Consider the following 21,579-nt stretch of genomic DNA (forward strand, 5'->3'; position numbering starts at 1 on the left):
AACTTCTCTAGGAGATGGGGAGAATGGGAACGGGACTGGAGGCGGACTTGTTAACATTTCTTTCCGAGGGCGAGGCCGAAGTGCTGTCGCAGCGACCTCTCGGTGTCGTCGGTGTGACGGCGGCGCAGTCACGGGGGTTGCGGCGGAGCGCGGCTCTGCGGCGGCCGCGGGCACGCCGCTGCGCCCTCATCCTGGGACACCTGTCCTTGTGAGGGCCTGCAAGTCTGGTCACTGAAATGCCTTGGAATAAAAGTTTGAACCGCACAGCCCTCTTGCCGGTGCGAGTTTTTCTTGTTAGGGCTTAGGGTTGTTTTTCTGTTTGTTTTTTTTTTTTTTTTTTTTGGGGGGGGGGGCGGCGGGGGAACTTATCTTGGTTTTGTTTTGTTTTTCTCACCGATTGCAAAATCCCTATTTGAATGGAAGGGCCCGCTGGAGAGATGACTGCACCCGGACTACAGCTCCCGTGAGGCCGCGCGCCCGGCTCGCCTCGTCTTTGGGCTCCGGGGCGGGCGGGAGGTCTCGCGAGGGTAGCGGCGTGGTGTGGGCGGGCCCGCGCGCGGGATTTTTTGGCGGGCTCGGGAAGATGGCGCGGCTGTGAGGGGTTGGCGGGGTGCGCTGTCTGACCGCCCGGTGCCGACGGCTGCCATGGCCGACAAGTGGGAGAGCGATCACCTCTGGCTCTGTTTGCTGGCCTTGGGCTTGCGCCCGAAACGCCACTGTGGCGTAAAACTAGGGAGGTGAGTGCTAGGGAAATCTGGGAGAGGGCGGAGGCGCGGGATTCGAACTGGGTCCCCCCCGGGAGCGCGAGGCGGGAGCGTCTCGCCATGGCCGCTGAGGGGCCTGGTGCCCCTGGCGACATACAGCGCCCGGGAAATGCCCACATTGCCGCTGCAGTCCACATTATTATCTCAGACTTTCTGAAGAAATGAAAGCCAGGACTGGTGAGAAGTCTTGCTTCCCCCTCACAGTCCTGTGGGGAAGGCGAGGTGAGGGGCTTCCTAGCGCGTGTTTTGAGAACTTGCCTTGGAAGAGAAGTTGCCGGAATTGTTTCATAGCATCGTAGGTTGTTAGGGGCCTGGAATGGACCTTAGAACATGATACATATTCTGCTGCCGCCCTCCCGCCGTGGGCCGGGACGTATTCCACTGGACCTGGTTGCTCAAGGCCTTACCCATCCTGGCCTTAAACGCTCTCAGGGTCGGGGCATCCGCAACCTCTCGGGGCAGCCGGTTCCAATGCCTCACTATTGTCACAGTAAAGATTTTCCCCAAAATATCTAACCTAAATTTTCCGTCTTTCAACGTGTACCCGTTATTCCTTGTTCTGTCTCTACAATTCCTAAGAGTCCCTCTCCAGCTTCCCTGCAGGCCCCCTTGAGACACTGTAAGGTTGCTATGAGGTCTCCATGCAACCTTATCTTCTGCAGGCTGAATAGCCCCAGCTCTCAGTCTTTGTAGGGAGGTGCTCCAGTCTGCTTTTCAATTTCGTGCCCTTTCTCTGGACTTGCTCCAGCAGTTCCATGTTCTTGTTGTATTGGGAACACCAGAACTGAATGCAGCACTCCAGTTGGGGGTCTCACAGGAGCAGAACACATGGGCAGAATCACCACCTTCGATCTGCTGGCCACACTGTTTTTGTTGTGGCCCTGGATTTCACCCGTGTTAAATAGGATGAAAAGTGTATACTTCTACATAGGAAATAAAGCGTTCAATTAGTTACTCTGTAACGTAACAGTGTTTTGTAGTCTTTAGCAGCCAGTGAAAATGCTCTGTTGTCACCTTAACTGCTTCTGATATGTCTGTTTATTTATTAGGAATATGTTTGCTAAACCAAACAGCAGAGCATTTCATGTCGTTGCCCTCTTCTTGTTTACCAAGCTGGATAAGCGCCGTGCAAGACAAACTTTCAAGTAAGTGTTTGGTTTCTGAGGTTACTGCTGTGCCCTTAATTAAGAATATGTTTTATACAGTTGCTGGAGGGGAAGGAAGTGGTTTCTTGGGGAATGCTTTGGAAGAAGAGCATACAGTCAGAGAACTTGTTTCCTTTTGATCACAACTCATTCACTCAATTTTGATCAGTCTGAAACCTTGACTTAATTAGTTGTTTCTGTTACTGTCTGTTACTTAGAAACTTTGATATAAATTTTAATAGCTGGTAAATAATCTACCTGTCCCATTCTTTTTGACTGAGCATAAAATAACACTTGCCATTTGTGGGTTGTTGCCAGGGCATTCAACATGGCAAGAACCCAGTGTTCTTTAATGGTTTTCTTTGTATAGCAGAGCTGTTTCAGCTTATGCATTTGAAGCTGTGTTGGGAGGAAGATCAGTGATATGGAAATGAGGGTTCTGGCGTCTTTTTTTTCTTCTTTGTATGTCCAGAGTTAGAAAGAGCTGCAGACAAACCTCTCTCTGGAATAATCTCTAATTAATTTATGGAAAAAAAACATTGTCATTTAACAAACTTTCATCTCTTCTTGGTCTAGGGTATATGCCCCTCATTTTCTGGCTCGGCATCAATAAGAAATCTGTGTCTTACTCTTGTTTTTACAATGGTTAATTAGGTATTTGAATATTTGAATGTATTTTGACATGGTTTTTTCTTTTTCTTTTCCTTCTTCCTCGTCCTTTTTAAATGAAAAGGACATCTGAGTTCAGAAAACATGGAAGTCCTAAATTTAGGAAGCACTGCTGTCTGTGGCTAAGAGAAATTTCAGTGAGTACTATAAAAGGTGGAAGTTGATGCTGTGCTGGTTTCTGTGACCTTACTCTTTTTTTGAGGGAACTGTTTTATATCAGAGTTTTAAGTATGGATTTTCTTAATCAAAGAATTCAGTTTTGCCTTGTATATTCTTTCATATAGTTTATCTTGGACTTCCTTGAAGAAAAGATGTTGGCATTGGGGAATTTAGAAGACCAGGACCTAGTTGGGTCCTAAAACTACTGTTGCTTGCTTTTGGATAATAGTATTTGATTAAATGGAAGTGTAGAGAATCTCTTAGCCCTCTCACCTTAGAGGGCTGGTGGGTGAGAATAACATTCTTCAGCTTGAGGGCTGTTTAAGTTGCCTGGGAAAGTGTTTATTATTGTGAAAGCTGATTCACATGCATGAAAAAATTAATAGTATTTTCTTGTATATTGGGAAAGGACCTAAATTGTAAACTTTTTAAAGACAAAGCAAAACTGATTTCTTCAAGTCTTGTTGCTTTCTTATGCTGCCTTTGTTTTAATGACTGTTCTAAAAATCTTGTCTTTATGTTCTTCAGCACTTCTGTATTTTAGTAATAATGGATAAGGTGAAAACCAATGATGCAGTATCTTTAAATATGATTAAAGTACACTGATTCAGGACTTCAGTAGAAAATGAAAGAAAACTTGAATGTGTTTTCAAAGATAGGGATTACCAGTTAGGAATGAGGAGGGCATCTATTTTTAACATTTATCCAACACTGATTTCAGTCTTTGCTTTGATACTGGCTTGTGTATAGAACTAGATGGGTGTTGGGAAAAATGAAAAAAGCTTTATTCTCTTCTGCTGATTACAGTAGGTGTCAGCTGTGGTGGCAGTCATTCAGCTTTGCATCAGGCTTGCTAGTGGGTAATCTGCACTGTTTTGGTATGCAGACAAGTCTTTGATAGCTGTTGTTTATGCTTTACTTCTTAGATTTGTTTTGATTTAAAATGATTATACTTTTCTAGAAGCAAAAGGAAGTAGGTATTCCACGAATTACACCTTCCATGCTCCTTTGTCCTGGTGGTGCTAAATTTGTTCACGTGATCTACCTTTTTGCAAGATACATAATGATTGAGAACATGAAAAAGCTCTCTGTAGGTAAGCTATATGGGACAATAAAAATGCTTAAATTGCTATTTTTGTAAATCTATCAAGTCTTTAATATATGTCAGGAACTTTAAGTAGTTCTTAGTTGACTGCTCAGGTCAGAGTCTTTCACTCCATGCATTTGCGCAGAGCTACTGCTGATAGAGCAATGCAGATGGTTTCGCTCTCTATTACTTTATGAATCTTGTTACAAGGTTCACCTGTGCAATGCTCTGCACCATTACCCACACAAGCAATGGTTTGGTCCGGAAGTATTGGATGGCTACACTGTTTTCTTTCTCAGAACTTGAGGAATTCTGAAGGATCAGATCTGTCTGTTTCAGTCATCTTGTATTATTGTAACCTAAAGAGTATAGAAAGGGGGTGAGAGTGAGGGAATGAAGATGTATACATCAGAAAAAAAGGCCAAAGAGGCAGTACACTGCATGCCATATTTTCGTCCAGGTAAAAATGGGCATCTTGATTTGTGATTGTTGCAGTTTGATCTAGGTAGATTAGAAAGTTGTCCATTTGTTAAAAGCAAATAATGTAATCCAAGCGTTGACTTCTGTTTAGGCACTGGTATACCTTTTGCTGAAGCTGTAAGATGGAGACCTGATGATATGTACATAGCAGAAGCAAGACACAGAGTCGCATACAATAAACTGCTGCAAAATCTTCGAAGGGAAGACTTTGTTATTAAAGAATACAGGGAAAAAGCACAGTAAGTAATGCATGTAAAGAAAATTAGTCTTTCCATAAAAGCTGACTTATGTGTATGTGTTTTTAAAAGGATTTGAAAAGTCTGTATAGGCTTTACATCACAGAACTCATTCTGTTGAACTGCTCCCTTATTTTCCCCCTTTAACTTCTTTCATCAACAGTTCTACTGCTTGTAGATCTTTTGTGAAGCATCATAGCTTAAAGAAATGAATCATTTAGGAGATGCTTTATGGTACATGGGCATTAAAATGGTCAGGGAATTCTACATGTATAGCAGTATCATTTCTTTTGAAGGATTATATCCTAAAATATAACATTCTCAGAATGAAACACTGGGTTTTGTTTAGTGACCGTGAGACACATTTTACTTGCTTAAACCTTAATTATTTCACTAAAAGTATGCTATTCTTAACTCTTGTTTGCGGCAAACACTCCCAGGTTGAGAAATGTTGAGAGCTGGAACTTTCTCTGCAAGCACAGAGTAATATACCAATGGAATTTACAGAATTTGTATGGGATAATTTACAGTATTTGAGCACTGTCATGGACAGTTACGAGTTTAGTAAATGGCAGAAAAGGGTGAGGGGTTGCACTGTAGGTAAAAGAGCAGTGTCGGTGCATGTAGTGTAGCTCCATACAAGAGGACCGGTCACGTTTCATGACTTTGGATGAGGGTTTAGCATCCAGGGAGACCTCATGGTGTGTTTCTGCTGGCCTTGAATCTTATCAAGGACTTCAGTTTACCCTGGTATTTCCTGGCAAAGTAGTTCAGTGGTCCATTAGAGATGCGGGAAGCAGGAGTACCTAGAGAATGACTTCATAGTGCAATCACTGATTGTGTTGAGTCAGAGCGGTACTGTCTTGAATTCACTGCTTGTAAATGAGAGAAACTTCTTTGGAGATGTTAGAGGGCTCTTATGGTATCTGCAGCCAAGACTTAGAACCTTCATTCCAAAGGAATGTGTGGAAGACAAGAGGAAAACTGATGACACTGGCCTTTTAATTTGAGTGTATTTCCACTGACCTAGGCAACTGTAGGAGGTATCTTGTGGAAAGCAGGAAAGTTCATGAGTGATAGGATACTTTCAGAGATCCTTGCTGGAGCTCATGTGTGATCCATCTCATAAAGTGAAAAAAGAAACAGGTGCAACAAGGAAGCTGCCTAATTAGGACAGTGTAGCAACGTGGAGTAAAGAAAAGGGAACTGACTCCAAAACACAAATACAGAAATATTTTTCAGGTGTGCAGTGATGTAGCTAGGAAGGCCAAAGTTCAGCTAGAGCTCCAAGAGCCTGATAAGATCTTAAAAAAAATTCTGCAATATGTTATTAGGAAGTGGAAGTACTTGGGGGATTTAGATCTGATTCTGAACAAAATTGTATGTTGCAGGTGTCACAGGTTGGAATACCCAATATGTACCTTGCTTCAGGCTACATGGGTAAGATCAGTAGCCCAGTCTCTGTGCCAGATGGTGAAAGAAGCAGCAGAATAGGGTAAAGGAAAGGTTTCATTGCTTTCATCCAAGGGTACAGGGATACTTACCTGATGTCATTTCAAAACAGATTAATATATTAGGAAAGACAGAAGGCTAGTTAAAGGGGTGAGCCTAAAGTGTGATAGTGCCTCAAAGTCGTAGCTGATCTGTGAGAGGAGTTTGTATGAGTCTGGTGCTGTCTTCTTAAGGAATATGGATGACAGGCTTGAATACAAACCCACCAAACTTGCAGGTGTTGCCAGACTGTGAGGAAGGAGGATACACTGCAATGGGGAAGTGTTGCCGCTGAAGATGAATAGATCACATGGACACAGGTCAAGGTGTGGTGAAAAGAAGAGAAAGTTTATTTTTCCTCCCAGGATTTATAGGCTTCTGACCACAGCCAGGGATTGGATGATCAGGATAACACTTTCTCACTGCACTGGCCATGAGAGATGCCCATCACAAGATGTGTAACAGAAAGAATGTACACATATCTATGTTTACAGTTACTGTCCTGGGAAAGTCTTTAGAAAACCATGTCAGCAAGCTCAGAAGCTGAGTTTTCAGGGTGACAGGGAAGCATTTCACAGAGAGACCTTGCTGGGTCTAGAGACTTGCACAACAAAAATTTTGTGAGGTTTAACAAAGACCAGTCTGAGGTCCTGCACCCTAGAGAGAAAACAGACCCCAACAGCAGCATAGGTTTGTGGGTGGTTAGCTGCGGAGTAGCTCTGTTAAGAAGACTCAGAAGTGAATGTAGTGTCAGGCCACAAGCTGAGCATGAGTCAACAGAGTGTCCAGGTAATCAGGATAAGCAGCCTACCATATTGTGTTGGAATGAGCCCTGGTCAGCAGACACTGGGCAGTTGTATTATGCATCACCATTTTTCTTCAGTTTTACTCTTTTTCTCTCTTTCTTCTTTACATCTGTGTTATAGTATTTTTGTTTCAGTTATTAAACTGTTCTTATCTCAGCCCATAAATTTTACAATTTTTTAGATTCTTACTATTCTTCTGGGGCTGGGGAGGTGGGAATTGAGTGAGCAGCTGTGTGGTACTTAGTTGCTGGCTGGGGCTGGCAATTCTAATGCCACATGTGGAATACTGTGTTTAGTTTTGATCAGTGCATTTGAAGGTGGAGAGTGGGAGATGGGAGAGATATTAGCAGAGGGCTGCAATGGATTGCGGGGTTGCAGAGTGTGAAATATATGACTAAAAACTGTAGAAATTTGGTTTGTTTAGCCTGAAAAAGGCAACTCTAGGGGTTTAATCAGAGTTTCAGTATTTAAGAGTAGTTGTAGAGAACATGGAGGCACTCTTTGCAGGATGTGTCCTGACAGGACAGGATGTTTAGGGGGAAACTGCCTCTGGATTTAAAACAGTCTCTTATAAGAACATTAAATAAATTAAACTGAAAAAGGTTGCCCTCAGAAGTGAAATTTCAGTTCCAGGACATATTCAAGACTTAGTTTGACAAGACTATGAGCAGCATAATTAAAGGCTCTGCTTTCAGTGGAAGGCTGAACAATGCAATGTCCAGAGGTCAAAGTCTCCTAAACTTCTCTGATCTGTGTAATTCTGTGTCTCCTGTGACCTTGTTGGAAATACTGCCTCTGTTTACTGTTTGAGTGATACCCTTCAAAAATGTAGTTCTTTAGAGTTCTTTTTCTCATTCTTGACAATGTGTCAGAACTCTGAAGATCCTTTGGAATGCAGCGTGATTGAGGCACCCAGTGTTTCTGAAAATCAGACTACTACATTTTTACATGCTTAAAATGTCAATAAAAGCACTTTGACAAAAGATCTTCTGTGGTCCAGCTGCTTCTACTCCAGTATTCTGTTCTCTGGTCTTTTGAAAATGAGGGGTTTGAGAACTGTAGAATTGCTGAATATATTTGTGGTTCATGTTGATAATAGATGCTTACAGTAACTTAATGCTGCTGGGTATAAGAAACAACTGCCTTATTATGTAGGTCTGGAAAGAATGGACATGATTAGTGACTGTAAGCAATTCTGAGAAGCCTATACTAGCTGTTGAATCTTTTCCTAGGGTTTTAATTAGAGAAATAAAACGGACAGTGTCTGAATATGAAGTTGTGCAGAAGCAGTCTTTCAGGTAAGTGTTTCTACTTGTAACCAAGTTAGGATGTATGAAATAGATTAGATACTTAGTTTTATGAAATATGAACTATAATTCCACTGTATTCCACTTGAACTTCTGTTTTGTATGTGCATATAGGATGAAACAAAATAACCAAAACAAAAATGACACAACTGACAAAATTCAGAAGGTGAGCATTTTGTTCCTGCTGTGGCAGTGTGTTGAATTCTAACATTTCTGCAACACCTACTGTCAGATACGGTGTTATTTGCACTTGTTTACCTGTGGTTATGTTAGCCCTTTCATCTTCTTTCATGATGTTTTGATACTATATCTATATCATTATAGATACTATAGCAAACATTTTAAAACAATGTTTTTGTCCTTTCCTATTAAGGTCCGCAGTATGTGGACACTTATAGTGGAAATACTTACATCTCTGAAAAAGGAAAAGGAAGTAGTGGATTCTGTACTTCAAGACTGTGCCAACCCATGTGTTCTGGATGGAACTGATGTAGTTGTGAGGGTTCCAGGGTTGCTGACTTACAGAGTTGAAAGTAACATACATGAAGTAAGTGGTTTTTATCCTCCTTGCTGAATTTCTAAACTGCTTTCATTTAGTCTCCAGGGATGCAAGTAAATGTCATAAAAAATTAAACAAGTACTTCGTGGATTATTAGAAATGATTGCAGAAGGATTTATGAAATATGTATAATTCATATGCAAAGATTTATTATTATTATAATGCTGTTTTGTATTTGTTTTGTTTAACCCATTAGCTTTTTCAGTTCAATAAATACATTGGTAAGTCTGCCTAATTAGTACTTGACTTTTTTTTTTTGTTGAGACATTAAAATTATTTTGGCTGGTTTAACCGATGCTTCAACTAATTTGCTTTTGTTTCCATTCTGTAGTGTATGGTGTTGTTCAGTTTTGGCATTGGTATTGTTTGTGCCGTATCTTTTGGGGCAGTGGTCAAACAGAGTACCTCATTGGTTGAAGTTTTCTTGGCTTGTATTGCTTTAACCTAGAATGTATGTTTTGAAAAATGAAACTATCAGGACCTGAACCTAAGTATAACATATATAGTGTCCTGGTTCTGACTACAGAAGACATAACTTTCTCGTGTTGGTACTGTTCACTAATTTTTTTTTTATTGCTTGCTCTACTTCAAGTTTTGTACAGGAAATTTATATGAAGATGGGAAACTGAATTTCCTAACAGTTATTCAGTTGTTAAATGAAGCCCTGATGACATTGAGAGATGAACCTTGTCCGTGTGAATTTAAAGAACTTCACAGAATTGAGGACATGGTTACATCCTACAAGAATGCACTACAGGAGTTGAAAACAAAAAGGTAATTGTTGGGAAATTTTCTCTAATTGTTTGATCTTAAATGGTAGGATCATGTCTGCTGGTGTCTTTTCCAGAAAAATGTTACAGCAAAAACATGTTGGTTTGGTCTTTTTCTGGTGCCTCTGGGAAAATAAGTGTTTGTTTTTATTTATTTTATTTATTTTATTGAGATTCTTCTCTAGTTAACTTCAGCTTTTTGCCTTTGTTTCATTAATATTTTAGTCTTTGTTCCTAGGGACCTAATTTGCTTGCTGATCTGATTTTTGCCTTGTTTTGTCTTGTTGCATTAATAAGTTCTGAGATTTTTAAAACTTTCATCTGTAACTGGCTTAGGGAAATTTAAAGTGTTTATTGTGCATATTTTTTAGTGAAGTTTTTAAAATTCTGCTGTAAGAGACATGAAGATTACCTAGCAGCAGCATTTTTGGTTGTGAGATTTAGTTCTTAGTGTATGCATAACTGGATGAATAAATCAATATATATCAAAGGTTTGTCAGGATAAAGGAGAAAATGTAATCCTTTTCCTCTTTATGTAGAATTGTTATCTCTACCAACATCTGTCTTCATTTTTCATTTATATATTACAGTCGAAGAAGAAGGCAACAGCATTGTGAGCCAAAGCAAGGGTCTATTTCTAGAAAACAGGAGATCTGGGAATCGAAGTGGAAAACAATTCTTGGCCAGTGTCCTTTTAATTTAATCTTTAAAGATGATCCTGTAAGTAGTGTTCATTTTATCTGATTCTGGGAAAACAGAAAAGGGTGAAGGTGAGAGAGGATGTAGGTCTAAACTGTTGTGTTCTGTTGCAACACTTCTGCTTTCTATGTAATGTTAGGGGTCTCACATAGTTCAGTATACCTGATTCTGCTTTAAGAAGTAGTGATTCGTAAAGAGAGTACATTTGACTTTATGATACCTAATGTATTCACTGGAGATGTTGAGATGGTATATCAGCATAAGAGTGAGCAGATTGGTTTTTGGTTTGTTTCTGTCAGTCCTCCTGTGGAAGCTGAGTATTTGTATAGTCACTCTGAATATTTGCTGATATCTGTTTTCCCTTTTTAAAGCGATGCACTTGATAAATGACCAATAATTTTCATGTTGATGATCACATTGACAGAGGTTATACCCTTGTGTAGCTACCCAGTAAGGAGAAAAGAAACTTGATGTTAAGTCTGACAGCTGGTTCGCAGAAAACCTGTTTTAAGTAACTGTCTGTTAATTACTGTTGATAAACTGACTTTTTCTGCCTGTTTATGTAACTTTTTCTTTTCCATTTGAAAGCAACTAGCTTCACTCCAGTCTCTTAGTTCTTCAGACGAAGATGAAGACACTGTCCTTTGTCAGTCATTTTCAGGTAAGTGAACAGTAGAAGCTTCTTTTCCTTCTCCCCCACCACAATTGTTAAAAATTACATGGAGTCAAAAAGGCTCCTTTCTTGCATTGTAGATAATCTTTGATAGTCCACCGTAATTGGTTCTGAATGACTCTTTGCCAAAATTGCCTTGCATTTTTCAACTTCTTAGTATCTTGGAGATTCTCTGAAGCTTGGCAAAATCCCAGTACTGAGCTGTTTGGTATTTTGTTGTTCTTGCACAAAGGATGTTGAGGCAGATGTCCATGTACAAGGGTTTATTCCTGGATTCTAGAGAAGACATTCAGTCTAACAGTCTAAAGGTTATTTGTGTTGGAGGAATAATAAAGAGAAAAAGAATTTAAAACTTTTTCCATTGACCATCTAGGGAAAGAAATTGAAGGTGCCCTCCCAGCTTTCCCTGATGCATTCTGAAATACTTTTTACCTTGGTAACTGTGCCATTTGATCAGGACCTCACTGTGTTGGTTCCATTCAGTCATTAGGTTAACAGTGTTTATCACAGCTGACTTTGATCAGGCATGGTTGTTGCTAATTGGCTGATGATCTGATGATATTTTACTGTGTGACCTCGTTTTACTTATTGACCAAGTCCTGATGGTCACTAGTACAGAGTTTCAAGTTAAAAGCTACAAAGCAAGGGGGAAGATGGCTTGAATCATGTCATTTGCAGTCCCTTTTAGGAAAAATGGCATAGCAGAGGTATATTGGAATTTAAGATTAAAAACAATGGCAGGAAGATCCTTTTGGTTACAAAGGTAAAAGTACTGCTCTAGTTGTCTGAGTGTATGTGTGTATAAGGCTAGAAGCTGCAGAGGAAAGACTACAGAATTGGATTTGGGACATAATCTGCCTTAAATTAGAAGATTGAAGTACTGTACCATGATGCTGTGAGCTGGTAGAATCAGAAAGCTTGAGACAAATTGATGTCTTTGGTATTTATTCTACTCTGTGGTTGAGTTGCATTATCAGAGCATACAGCCACTACGAAAACTTTACTTCTGCCTGTTAATAGGGTCAACTCCAAAAGCAAAATACTGACGTCACCTAACTGCTGGAAGTGAGCTTAGATTTTTGATGTGTTGTTGAGTGTGACAGGACATGCCATTTGTCCTTGCAGAAGCTGAAATTTAGGATTAGTAGAGAACTACTGAGGTTAAACTGTGGCTGTATATTCAAGATGTTCCAGAGTTAGTACACTGTTCTAGACAGTCCATAACTGAGGTATGTGTTCCTTCAATCATGTTCCAAACCTTTACTTAAGCAAAGCTTCGCCTTGCTTGGACTGAGGTAGCAAGATGGATGAGTATATCCACAGAGATATTTATTGGTTAATGTAGTTTGGGTAAAGGTGTGTGGAATTGTGCTTTGTAGAATTGATGTGCCACACAACTGAGGTGTATGTGGAGAGAAGGGGATAATGATTATGTGGCTGGGGTTGTATTGTAGAGGAAGGTGGAAAGTCTGACTGATTTATGTGCAGGGCAGCAGGTAGAATCATGCTTCTTGAACATGTGTTCAGGAACAACAGAAAGTGGTGCTGGCTGCTAGTGGCATCTGTGACTACAGGTATTGCCTGAGCAAAAGGATTGATAGTACTATCCTCTTATGTATTAATTTATTTTTCTTGACATATTCATAAAATCCATCCAGTGAGTAGTCTACAGAAGTAGTGTGAGTGAGCTATGTCACCCGGGAAGCCTAAGTGAAGAAAATGGAAACCACGCTAAAAATTTTGAGTTGCTTTTCTAGATAATAATGACTCTCATCAGGAAGAATGCCATGGGAAGAATGATGGAGCTTTGGAAACCATGATGGATACAGCATTAGTACCCTCAAGATGGTATGCTTAATGAGAATTTGATAAAAAAAGCAGTAGAAAAATTAGTTTACTTACTGGACTTGAATATCTAGCATCTCTTCAGTCTTAGTGGAATATTTCAGTAGCCCACTCATTACATCACTACTACTTGATTTAGCAAGATAGTCCTAAAGTAATTGCTGCTTTCTCCAGCTGATGACAGATTGATCAACTGGTTGCTGCTGAATAGGAGGATTAGCAGTCAAATTGCAGGTTTTTTTTCTTGGTTTTTACTATAATTTAAGATTCAAGAGACAGATGGAGAGAACAGAAACTTCTGTTTCTCAAACCACACCTTTTCTACAAGACCTTTTTCATTACTCTTGAGAGTTAAGTCACATTAGTCTGTAGCTACGCTTCCTATAGTACTAGCAAAGGGTTAAACACAGAACAGTGGTATCCTAGAAAGTTTTTTCCCTTTTGCCATTTGTTTAGTCCAGGAATATTTAATGACCTTTTGAATAATGCTGTTTTTCATAATATGACTCCTGCAGATGCTTGAACATTGCCTACTAAGAGACCAAGGGAGTTAGCAAGGGAATGCTATCCATTCTTAGATTCAGTAGATGTAGTTGCATGTAAGTCTCAGAGGCTATCAAAGTAATTAACAATTAACTCCTGGTCTTCTTTCAGTGACTTCATACAGCATGAAGGTTTGTCTGCTTCTGAGGCTACAGACAGGTAACATGTAAAACATTTTAAGGTGTGCTTTTCCTAGCAAGTGAGGACTATGCGGTTTTGAAAGCTATGCAATTGGCATGAAATTTACCAGAAGTGAAAAGGGTGAAGAGTTTGGTAGCCAAGTGATTGTTAGAAATCAACATGTTTCTATAGGAACAGACCTATGGAAGCCAGACAAATGGTTCAGACAAAGACTATGTATGTTGTAGAATGTCGTCAAGTCTGCAGAAGACTTTCCAGTTGTCTTTTATAGCAGAACGCAGAAGACTTGTTTACAAGTGTATTGAAAAATCCCTTCTTTTTCTGTGTGCTAATCAATAGCAGAGTTTATTAATTTACTGGTTTTGGGAGGCTGATACACAACTAGGGCTAAAGCTGCTCTATTTGTCACACTGTTCTCCCTATAGTAAAATTGCTTTCTGATGACCGGGACGAATTGAGGGAAATCGTAACGGACAGATACGGAGCACACAATATATAACAGCCTTCTAAGATTTGCATTCCAGTCGTTTAATTTGTCCCTAAAATTGTTGGTGTTTTTTTTTCTAGTCACTTCCTCTCTCCCTTCTTGAGGAGATTGTCGGTGCCGTTGTTGTCAGAAGCATCTAACAACGGAGACCTGTCAATTGAAAATGTAACCATCTATCTTTGAAATAAGTTAAACTTAGGGCATGTCCTTTTTATATTGGTTGAAATTTAGACTTTGTGGAAAAGGGTTTTGGGGGTGGTTTTCTGGGGGCTTTGGTTTGTTTTGTGGGGTTTTGGGAGTGTTCTTTTGTTGTTATTTGAGCAATATTTTTACGCATTTGAGTTAGTCTGGCAAAATTGTAAAAGCTAACTCTCAGTGACTTCGTTAAGCCTTACGAAAGAACAGTAGGAAGCAGCCATTGTATCTGGCTTCATGTATAACATACTATGTATGACTGATTCCCTGTTTGCTGAAACAGTCTTTTTGATGTGAGCAGTGGTGAGACTTTGTTTCTTTAAGTTGTAAATGAAATTTAAGGGTTAAAATGTGGTGTAAAAACTAGGATATACAGTTGTCCATTGCACAACTGTACCATGATTAAGGTAGTTGCAAATGAGTCATCTGTGTTGTATATAATACCTATCACTGCTTAGGTCTTGAATACAGTTGTAAAAGTATTTTGTATTTAATTAGAATTCAAGACTGAAATATTTTTGTTGATGAAACACTGGGACCATTGCAGTTCAGAATTTCTACAGCAGTTCATGCTAATATCCTTGCTTGAATTTAAAACTACTAATGATTCCTGTGTATTCCTGTAGAATTTGCATACTTGTGTGGGAGATAAAAAACTTGTGCCTCCAAAAATCTTCAGAAATGGACAGAAAGAATTTCCCACTTCAGCAATGGAGGAGAATGCAGATGAAAATGTTACCCAGCCAAAGTCTCCTGTGAAAAAAGACAGCCTTGAAAAAGCCAGAGATGAACTGGCAGAAGAGGTTAGGATGTACTTTTTTTGTTTGGTTTTAAGTAAATGATCACTAAGTTAGAGAACAAATCACTAATTATAACAAAAGATTTCTCTTGTAATCCACATATATCGAAAGTTACCTTTTCTGCTAGATAGTTATCAGTCATGGAATTTTGGAGTGGGCTGATAAAGTACATACTAAAAGATGGAGTTTGTGCAGGTATCATACTTAAAAATCATGCTGAAGTGAACAGCATGTTCAGTAAAATCATGGTGTGATTACCTTTCATTCTGTGAAGTACACTGCATATATTCAGAACCAAAAATAACTGTTCAATTCTTAAGTTATACAGGTTAAGTATTTAATGGGGACATGGTAATTTTAAGCAGGAATGTAAGGGGTTTTTTTAGGTATTTTATTTAATATTGACTGAGGAATTCTTTCACAAGAGTTACAGTAAAATGTGCCACATCTTATTTTAGAAAGTAAATTGAATTTTTTGCTGAAATTATAGTTATTTTTCATCTGCTGAGATTTTTTATTTATCCGAATGTATCTCTAGTGTTCATGCTTATGCTGTTATTGGCTGATATCTTAAATATATTCTATCTGAGCACCCTTCCATATTTGAAAGGTGGATTCATAGATGATGAGTGAATTGAAAAGTGAGTCTGATTTCAGTCCTTTTTCTTCATTTTGTGTTTCTAGGATACTGTGGTCATTGTAAACCTAAGTAGTAAATAACAGAAAAGTTAGGATATACCAAATGCTGCAGATAATTTGGAGCACAAGATTTATTTTGAACCATAACTAACAGAAACAAAGAGGTTATAATTTTGCTTTCTCAGAATTTGCTTTTCTCTAACATCCTACAGATTGTAAAGGCAGTGATGTCTGAGTCAACAGACAGTGGTGAAGAAGGAATGGCATTGGATGATGTCTTTAGCTCACTGTCTTTTAACACATTCTTAATGAGGAAACAAATAACCCAAACTCCAGAAAATCTGCGTGAGTTTGAAACTGTTTTTATAATGCTCCTTGATAAAAAATGTGGTTAGTTCATTAACATGTCACACAAGAAGAAAACTATAATTATTTCAGTGATGTTGTATGTTTTTCTAATGGCTCACTCTGTAACACAACACAGTAGATGTAATATGATGTGAATACTGTGAATTTGATGCAAGAGATTATTTTTTCTTACATAGAATCCCCTTTGTGTTGAGGAAACATAAACATAAAGCAGCTATACATATTCCTTCTTGGATTGCACATGTCACTGAGGGGGCAGAATAAGAACAGACTGATTGAAAATACTAAAATTTTACCTTGGTTTGTTCCATTTAGTTACTGAAATTAGAAGTTCATGGAGAAGAGCTATTCAGACTGAGGGGTCGTTAGACCTAGAGCTGTCCTCAGCTGAAGTGGTGACAGAAGAGTCTTCAATGAATGCTACACACAGTATGCAGGAGGAGGTGGACTCTAGTTTTGTGTGCTCTGAACCTGCATCTCCTGTATCTGACTTAGGTCTTTCTGTGTCAGAAAAGAAGTCTCAATTAAGTTCTACAGAATCTAGTTTTCAGGAGCAGGTAAGTCATACATTTGGATCTTCAGATTCAAAAACATCTGGAATTCAAGAAAGTGAGAGAACTGAATCAGAGGAACTAGGTTGTTCTGCTTTGAGTGGAAGTTCTGTAGAAGATCTAAGCCAGACTTTTCAAAATGCAGAGAAGAGCATGAATATTCCACGTACTTGTTTGAAAAGTGATAGTAGAACAAATACAGGACCTTCAGACCACTGTTCCAGTTTTCTAATGGATGAGACGCTACGCTGGAATATATCTGCATTAAATACTGTTGGTGATGAAACTACTGACATGGGAATATTGGATGAGACACTTCCAGAAATTGATAGCATAGATCTCAGCATGTCTCCAGGCTTAGAGTCCGTTTTTAATACAATAGACAGTGAAAATTTAATGGATGGCTCAAAAAATGAGGATATTGAAATATTGGACCTGGATATACAGTCCCCGCCCAACTCACATGAAGTGCTAAAAAAGACTGCATCTAAAAGTGAAGAGGAGCTGCATCAAAAACATGATGGAGACGAATCTTGGAGTAATAGACCTAGATTAAATATGATATCAGAAGGAGGGGAGGATGATGATCCTTCCATGGATGAAGGGTTTACCACGATGCCATTGCCAAACTCTCCTAATGAAAGCAAATATTCCCTGTCATCTTTGCTGGTATCTGGTCAACAGGATGGTACAGGAGGGCCCACTAACTTACTACATAAATTGAAGGGTAAGCATCTGTGTTCTTTATGCATTGACATATGATTTATGTACAAGACTTTTGTACATTCTGTCACTGGCTATACTACCATGAATAACCTCTGTGCAGTTGAACTGTGCTGTAGAAGTGGAGGGAAACAAATTTGTATGCTTATTCCTCATAGAGGATGAGACATTAGAAATAAAGGAAACATGCTTGCTTTAGTTCTAGAGTTCTATCAATATCTTTCAAGTACAAGAAAAGATGTTCATCTCACTTTCTGCCGTAATCTGAAGCTGTTTAAAAAAAGAAAAAGCCTTAAGGTGCACTAACTACAATCTACAGTTAAATTTTGAGTAATCTGAAGTTAGATTTTGAGAATTCACAAAGATAGTTTGAAGTTTTGTATCTACTGTGAACAAATTTGGCTATTTAGAAATGAGTCATAGGTCATTGAAACTTCTGTGAGTTTATTAAGGTGTTGATAGAACTATCCTGTATTCCAGCTCACCTATCCCCTTACCCCATTTCCAACTGAAGTGTCAACTGTTTAGCCAGTATTGCAGTGTTTAGTTACACATGAGGTTAAATTATTGAAATGCATTGATAAAAATGAACTAGTAATGGGTTAACTTAATTTTTCTGTGTAAACAGAAGATATGCAGGGGTATGAGGAAGCAGGGCACTGCCCGCTTGGAATTGAGTCTGGCAAGTGATGTCAGTGATAAGTACATCAGCAGGAAAAGGAAGATAAGGGAAAGTGGGGGGCCATTGTTGAAGCAGATGGGTGTCCTCGTGATGGAAGACACAGTGAAGGTGGAATTAGTGATTGCCTTCTTTGCCTTAATCTTTACTGCTGAGGCTGTCCTTCAGAAATCACACACCTCAGAGGTAAGAGAGGAAGGCTAGAGAAAGGAAGATTTGCCCCTGGTCACAGAGGGCTCAATTAGAGGTCAGCTATACAGACTTAACGCCCATAAATCCATAGGCTCCAATGGGATGGTCCCATGGGTGGTGAAGGAGCTGGCAGATACTGTTGCTAAGCTATTCTCCATTATTCTTGAGAAATGGAGAACAGGAGGTGCCTAATGACTGGAGGAAAGCCAATGTTACAACCATCTTCCAAAAGGGAAGCAAGGAGGAGCCAGGAAACTACTGCCCAGCCTCACCATCATCCCTATAATGGTGGTGGAACAGATCACTTTGAAGATCATCACCAAGCATGTAGAAGAAATGCAGATCGTGAGGAATAGTCAGGATGGATTCACCAAGTAGTCAGGATGCCCATTGGGAGTAGACAGCTGGAAATCATACTTCACCAATATCCTTCTGAGATGACATTGCAGGATGGCTTGGCTAGGGGAGAGCAGTGGATATTGTCTGCTGTTAAAGAAACTTCCCAGTCTGGCCATTCATGAGTCTCTGGTAGTGACATTCCCAGCGTCAGAGACTTTCACTGTTGGGCATGAAGTCCCATCACAGTGGGTGACTCCAGTGAGCTGGCAGGTGCCCTGCTTGACTCCTTACATGCCCACACTCACATGCAGTCAGACTAGAGGTTCCTTAGAGGTTCAACCCATAGTGTGTTCACCAGGTTTCCCATAGTAGTGTCTCAGATGTCTCAGTCCATAAAGTCATTTATTTATGGTGCAGTAACATAGAAGCAGCTCGAGCCGGTGCCTCTGAGCAGGAGCCCCAGCAATGGAACTCTAGATCTTTTACCTCCTCTTTCTTCTTGGATGCAAGTCTTGCTCTTCCTCCTGAGTCTTCAGGTCTTCAGCTTCTGTCCCTATTTTGTGTCCATCCACCTAGGATGGTGTCACCAGTCTTCATCTCCTTTGTTATCCAAAAGGTAGGCAATTCCCAGCTCCTGATGTCTGTCAGTGTCCATTCATCTGGCTGCTGTCACCCATGTTCATGCCCCTTGTTATTTTAAAGTTTGGCAGTTCACAGCCTTTTGCCTCTGGCTCCCACCCAGAGCTCACATTAAATCAGTCATCAGCTTGGGTGTATGTCTACATGGATCAGGTGGTATCTGCACTACCTTAATTTCAGCAAGGGTTTTGATGTTGTCTCCCGTAACATCCTCACAGGTAAGCTCAGGAAATGTGGGCTGGAGGAATGGGCAGTGAGATGGATCAGGAAGTGGCTTAATGGCAGAGCTTCAGAGAGTCATGATCAGTGCAGCAGAGTCCAGCAGGAGGCCTGCAGTCAGTGGTATTCCCAAGGGATCAGTACTGGGACCAATCTTTCTTATCAGTGATCTGGAGGAAGGGATCAAATGCACCCTCGGCAGGTTTGCTGGTGACACTAAACTGGGGGCAGCGGCTGATCCACTCTGCTGCCATTCCCTGGGATCTTGATCTGCTGGAGGGTTGGGCAGAGAGAATTCTAATGAGGCTCCACAAGGGCAAGTGTCAGGTCCTGCTCCTGGGGAGGAACAGCCCCAATGCCAGCACAGGCTGGGGCTGACCTCCTGCAGAGCAGCTCTGTGGAGAAGGACCTGGGACTCCTGGTGGATCACAAGTTGTCCATGAGCCATCAGTGCCCCTGTGGCCAGGAGGGCCAGTGGTATCCCAGGGTGCAGAGTGTGGCCAGCAGGTCGAGGGAGGTGACTCTCCCCATCTACTCAGCCCCAGTGAGGCCATACCTGGAGTGCTGTGTCCAGTTCTGGGCTCCTCAGCACAAGAGAGACAAGGAGCTGCTGGAGAGGGTCCAGTGGAGAGCCACAAGGATGGTCAGGGGTCTGGAGCTTCTCTCTTGTGAGGAGAGACTCTGGGAGCTGGGCCTGTTTGGTCTGGGGAAGACTGAGAGGGGATCTCATCAATGCATAGAAACCTCCCAGAGGTGGGTGTCGAGGATGGTGCCAGATGCTTTTCAGTGGTGCCCAAAGCCAGAATGTGGAGTAACAGCCCTAAATTAAAACACAAGACGTTTCACCTCAAGAAGCAGAATTTCTTTACAGTAAGAGTGGCAGAGCACTTGGACAGCTGCCTGGGGAGGCTGGGGAGTCTCCCTCTCTGGAGACACTCAAACCCCACCTGGACACATTTCTGTGTCACCTGCTTTAGGTGACCCTCCCTTGCTGGAGGGGGTTGGATTGGATGATCACCAGAAGTCCTTTCCAGTGCTAACTATGCTGTGATTCTGTGATTCAGTGAAGTACTTGGAATCTAATATAAACTAGTCTCAAGGAGTAGTGAAATTTTTTTGTGCACACTTTCTGCAATATAGGTTTCATTTAGAACTGCTGCTGTGTTGCTAGCCACTGATTGGAGCACTTATCAGAATTACAGTACCATTTCATATATGCTTTATTAATACATGTGAAACAACTTCAGTATTCCTGTCTTACAGAGTGCAGACTAGTATGTTTTCTCTTACAGATAAGAACAGCTGAAGCCAGGCACAAAGGAACCTTCATCAGGATGGAATTTGTAAAGCAGCAGCCTAACCACAGCACTGTGTTTATGATTCACTTGAGTGTGCAGCATCTTCTCCAAGCATTATCTGGATCGGGAAGTTGCACTCCTTTTGGTGGACGCTCCATTCCAGTCTCCTTGTTTAGGAGTGTCACTCTGGCACTGCCAATTTCATATAATCCACTGTGGCTTTCTATGTACAGCCCATCATTTATATACAGAACTATATATTTTTTAAGTGTATTATAAACAGCAGATGTTGAATAAATGGCATAACCCTAGAAAATGAAAAAAATGAAATGTCAAAAGAGAAATAGTGAGATCTGTTAATTTGCTCCTAATCCACATCTCGTACCCCATCGCAACCCTCTATCCAACAGATTGAAATTTTACTTGGTGCTCTACATTCCATTGCATTAGTCTCTCTTACTGAGACTTCTCGTCTGTATTGCAATCAGTTCTACTTTTTGATAGAGGCTGTTCCCTTTTTGTAAACTTCACTGGAGTGCATATTTCTTTAGCTGTATGACTGAATAAGTGCTTTACACTGAAGTTCCAGAAATTTATTGCTTGTGGTAGTGTTAATGCTACTTGATTTAAAGAACTGACATGCACTTACTATGTTGTGATGTAAAAGATAATAGAGCCTGTGGTAAAGTAAGAATCTACAACTTGAGATTCCAAGAGGAAACTTCTTGTAAAAGTACTGACTCCTAACCTAATGTGCTTAGAAGCATTGCTAAATAAAGCTGCTTTCTGTTCTGGATTGTCTTTCTCCTTTCTTCTGAAACAGTTACCTTGGGTTTCAAGAAGCTCCACGTATATTTGACATCTTCCTTTTAAAGCAGAAGTTGACAGGCTCTATGAAAAGGCATGTAGCTGGTTGAGGAAGTTGTAATATCTATCATGTGGCTGTGTATGTTAGCAGGTTAAGAGGGAATAGCCAATTTACATGTTGGTCAGACAGTGAATCAGCTGTTCTCCAGGCCTGACAAGTGGCAGGTGGGCATCAGTCTCCCATGTAACGGGACAGGACAAAGGAAAT

General features: G+C 40.4%; 1 protein-coding gene and 1 non-coding gene across 4 annotated transcripts; both read left to right on the plus strand.

Annotated features, from left to right (window-relative positions):
- The first annotated feature begins 462 nt into the window (after positions 1 to 462).
- HAUS6 (HAUS augmin like complex subunit 6) lies at positions 463 to 21,300 on the plus strand. 3 transcript variants are annotated; one of them, XM_058826490.1, is made up of 18 exons: positions 463 to 737; positions 1,814 to 1,909; positions 2,643 to 2,715; positions 3,699 to 3,831; positions 4,396 to 4,543; positions 8,070 to 8,135; positions 8,259 to 8,310; positions 8,518 to 8,691; positions 9,296 to 9,477; positions 10,064 to 10,193; positions 10,761 to 10,833; positions 12,603 to 12,693; positions 13,345 to 13,392; positions 13,942 to 14,026; positions 14,683 to 14,859; positions 15,708 to 15,840; positions 16,180 to 17,142; positions 20,499 to 21,300. In XM_058826490.1, exons 1-18 carry the CDS (start codon positions 646 to 648, stop codon positions 20,510 to 20,512), a joined length of 2,730 nt encoding a protein of 909 aa, XP_058682473.1. In that variant the 5' UTR covers positions 463 to 645; the 3' UTR covers positions 20,513 to 21,300. The 3 variants fall into 3 exon arrangements, with proteins under 3 accessions (XP_058682473.1, XP_058682474.1, XP_058682475.1); XM_058826491.1 differs by having other exon boundaries at positions 3,702 to 3,831; XM_058826492.1 differs by having other exon boundaries at positions 590 to 737; positions 1,814 to 1,920; positions 2,653 to 2,715.
- On the plus strand, positions 13,738 to 13,868 carry LOC131573931 (small Cajal body-specific RNA 8). The gene has a single exon (XR_009276307.1). It is a non-coding gene; the product is annotated as a small Cajal body-specific RNA 8 (non-coding RNA).
- Positions 21,301 to 21,579: the final 279 nt, after the last annotated feature.

This window comes from Poecile atricapillus, chromosome Z (genome assembly GCF_030490865.1).
Source record: "Poecile atricapillus isolate bPoeAtr1 chromosome Z, bPoeAtr1.hap1, whole genome shotgun sequence".
Taxonomy (NCBI): Eukaryota; Metazoa; Chordata; class Aves; order Passeriformes; family Paridae; genus Poecile; species Poecile atricapillus.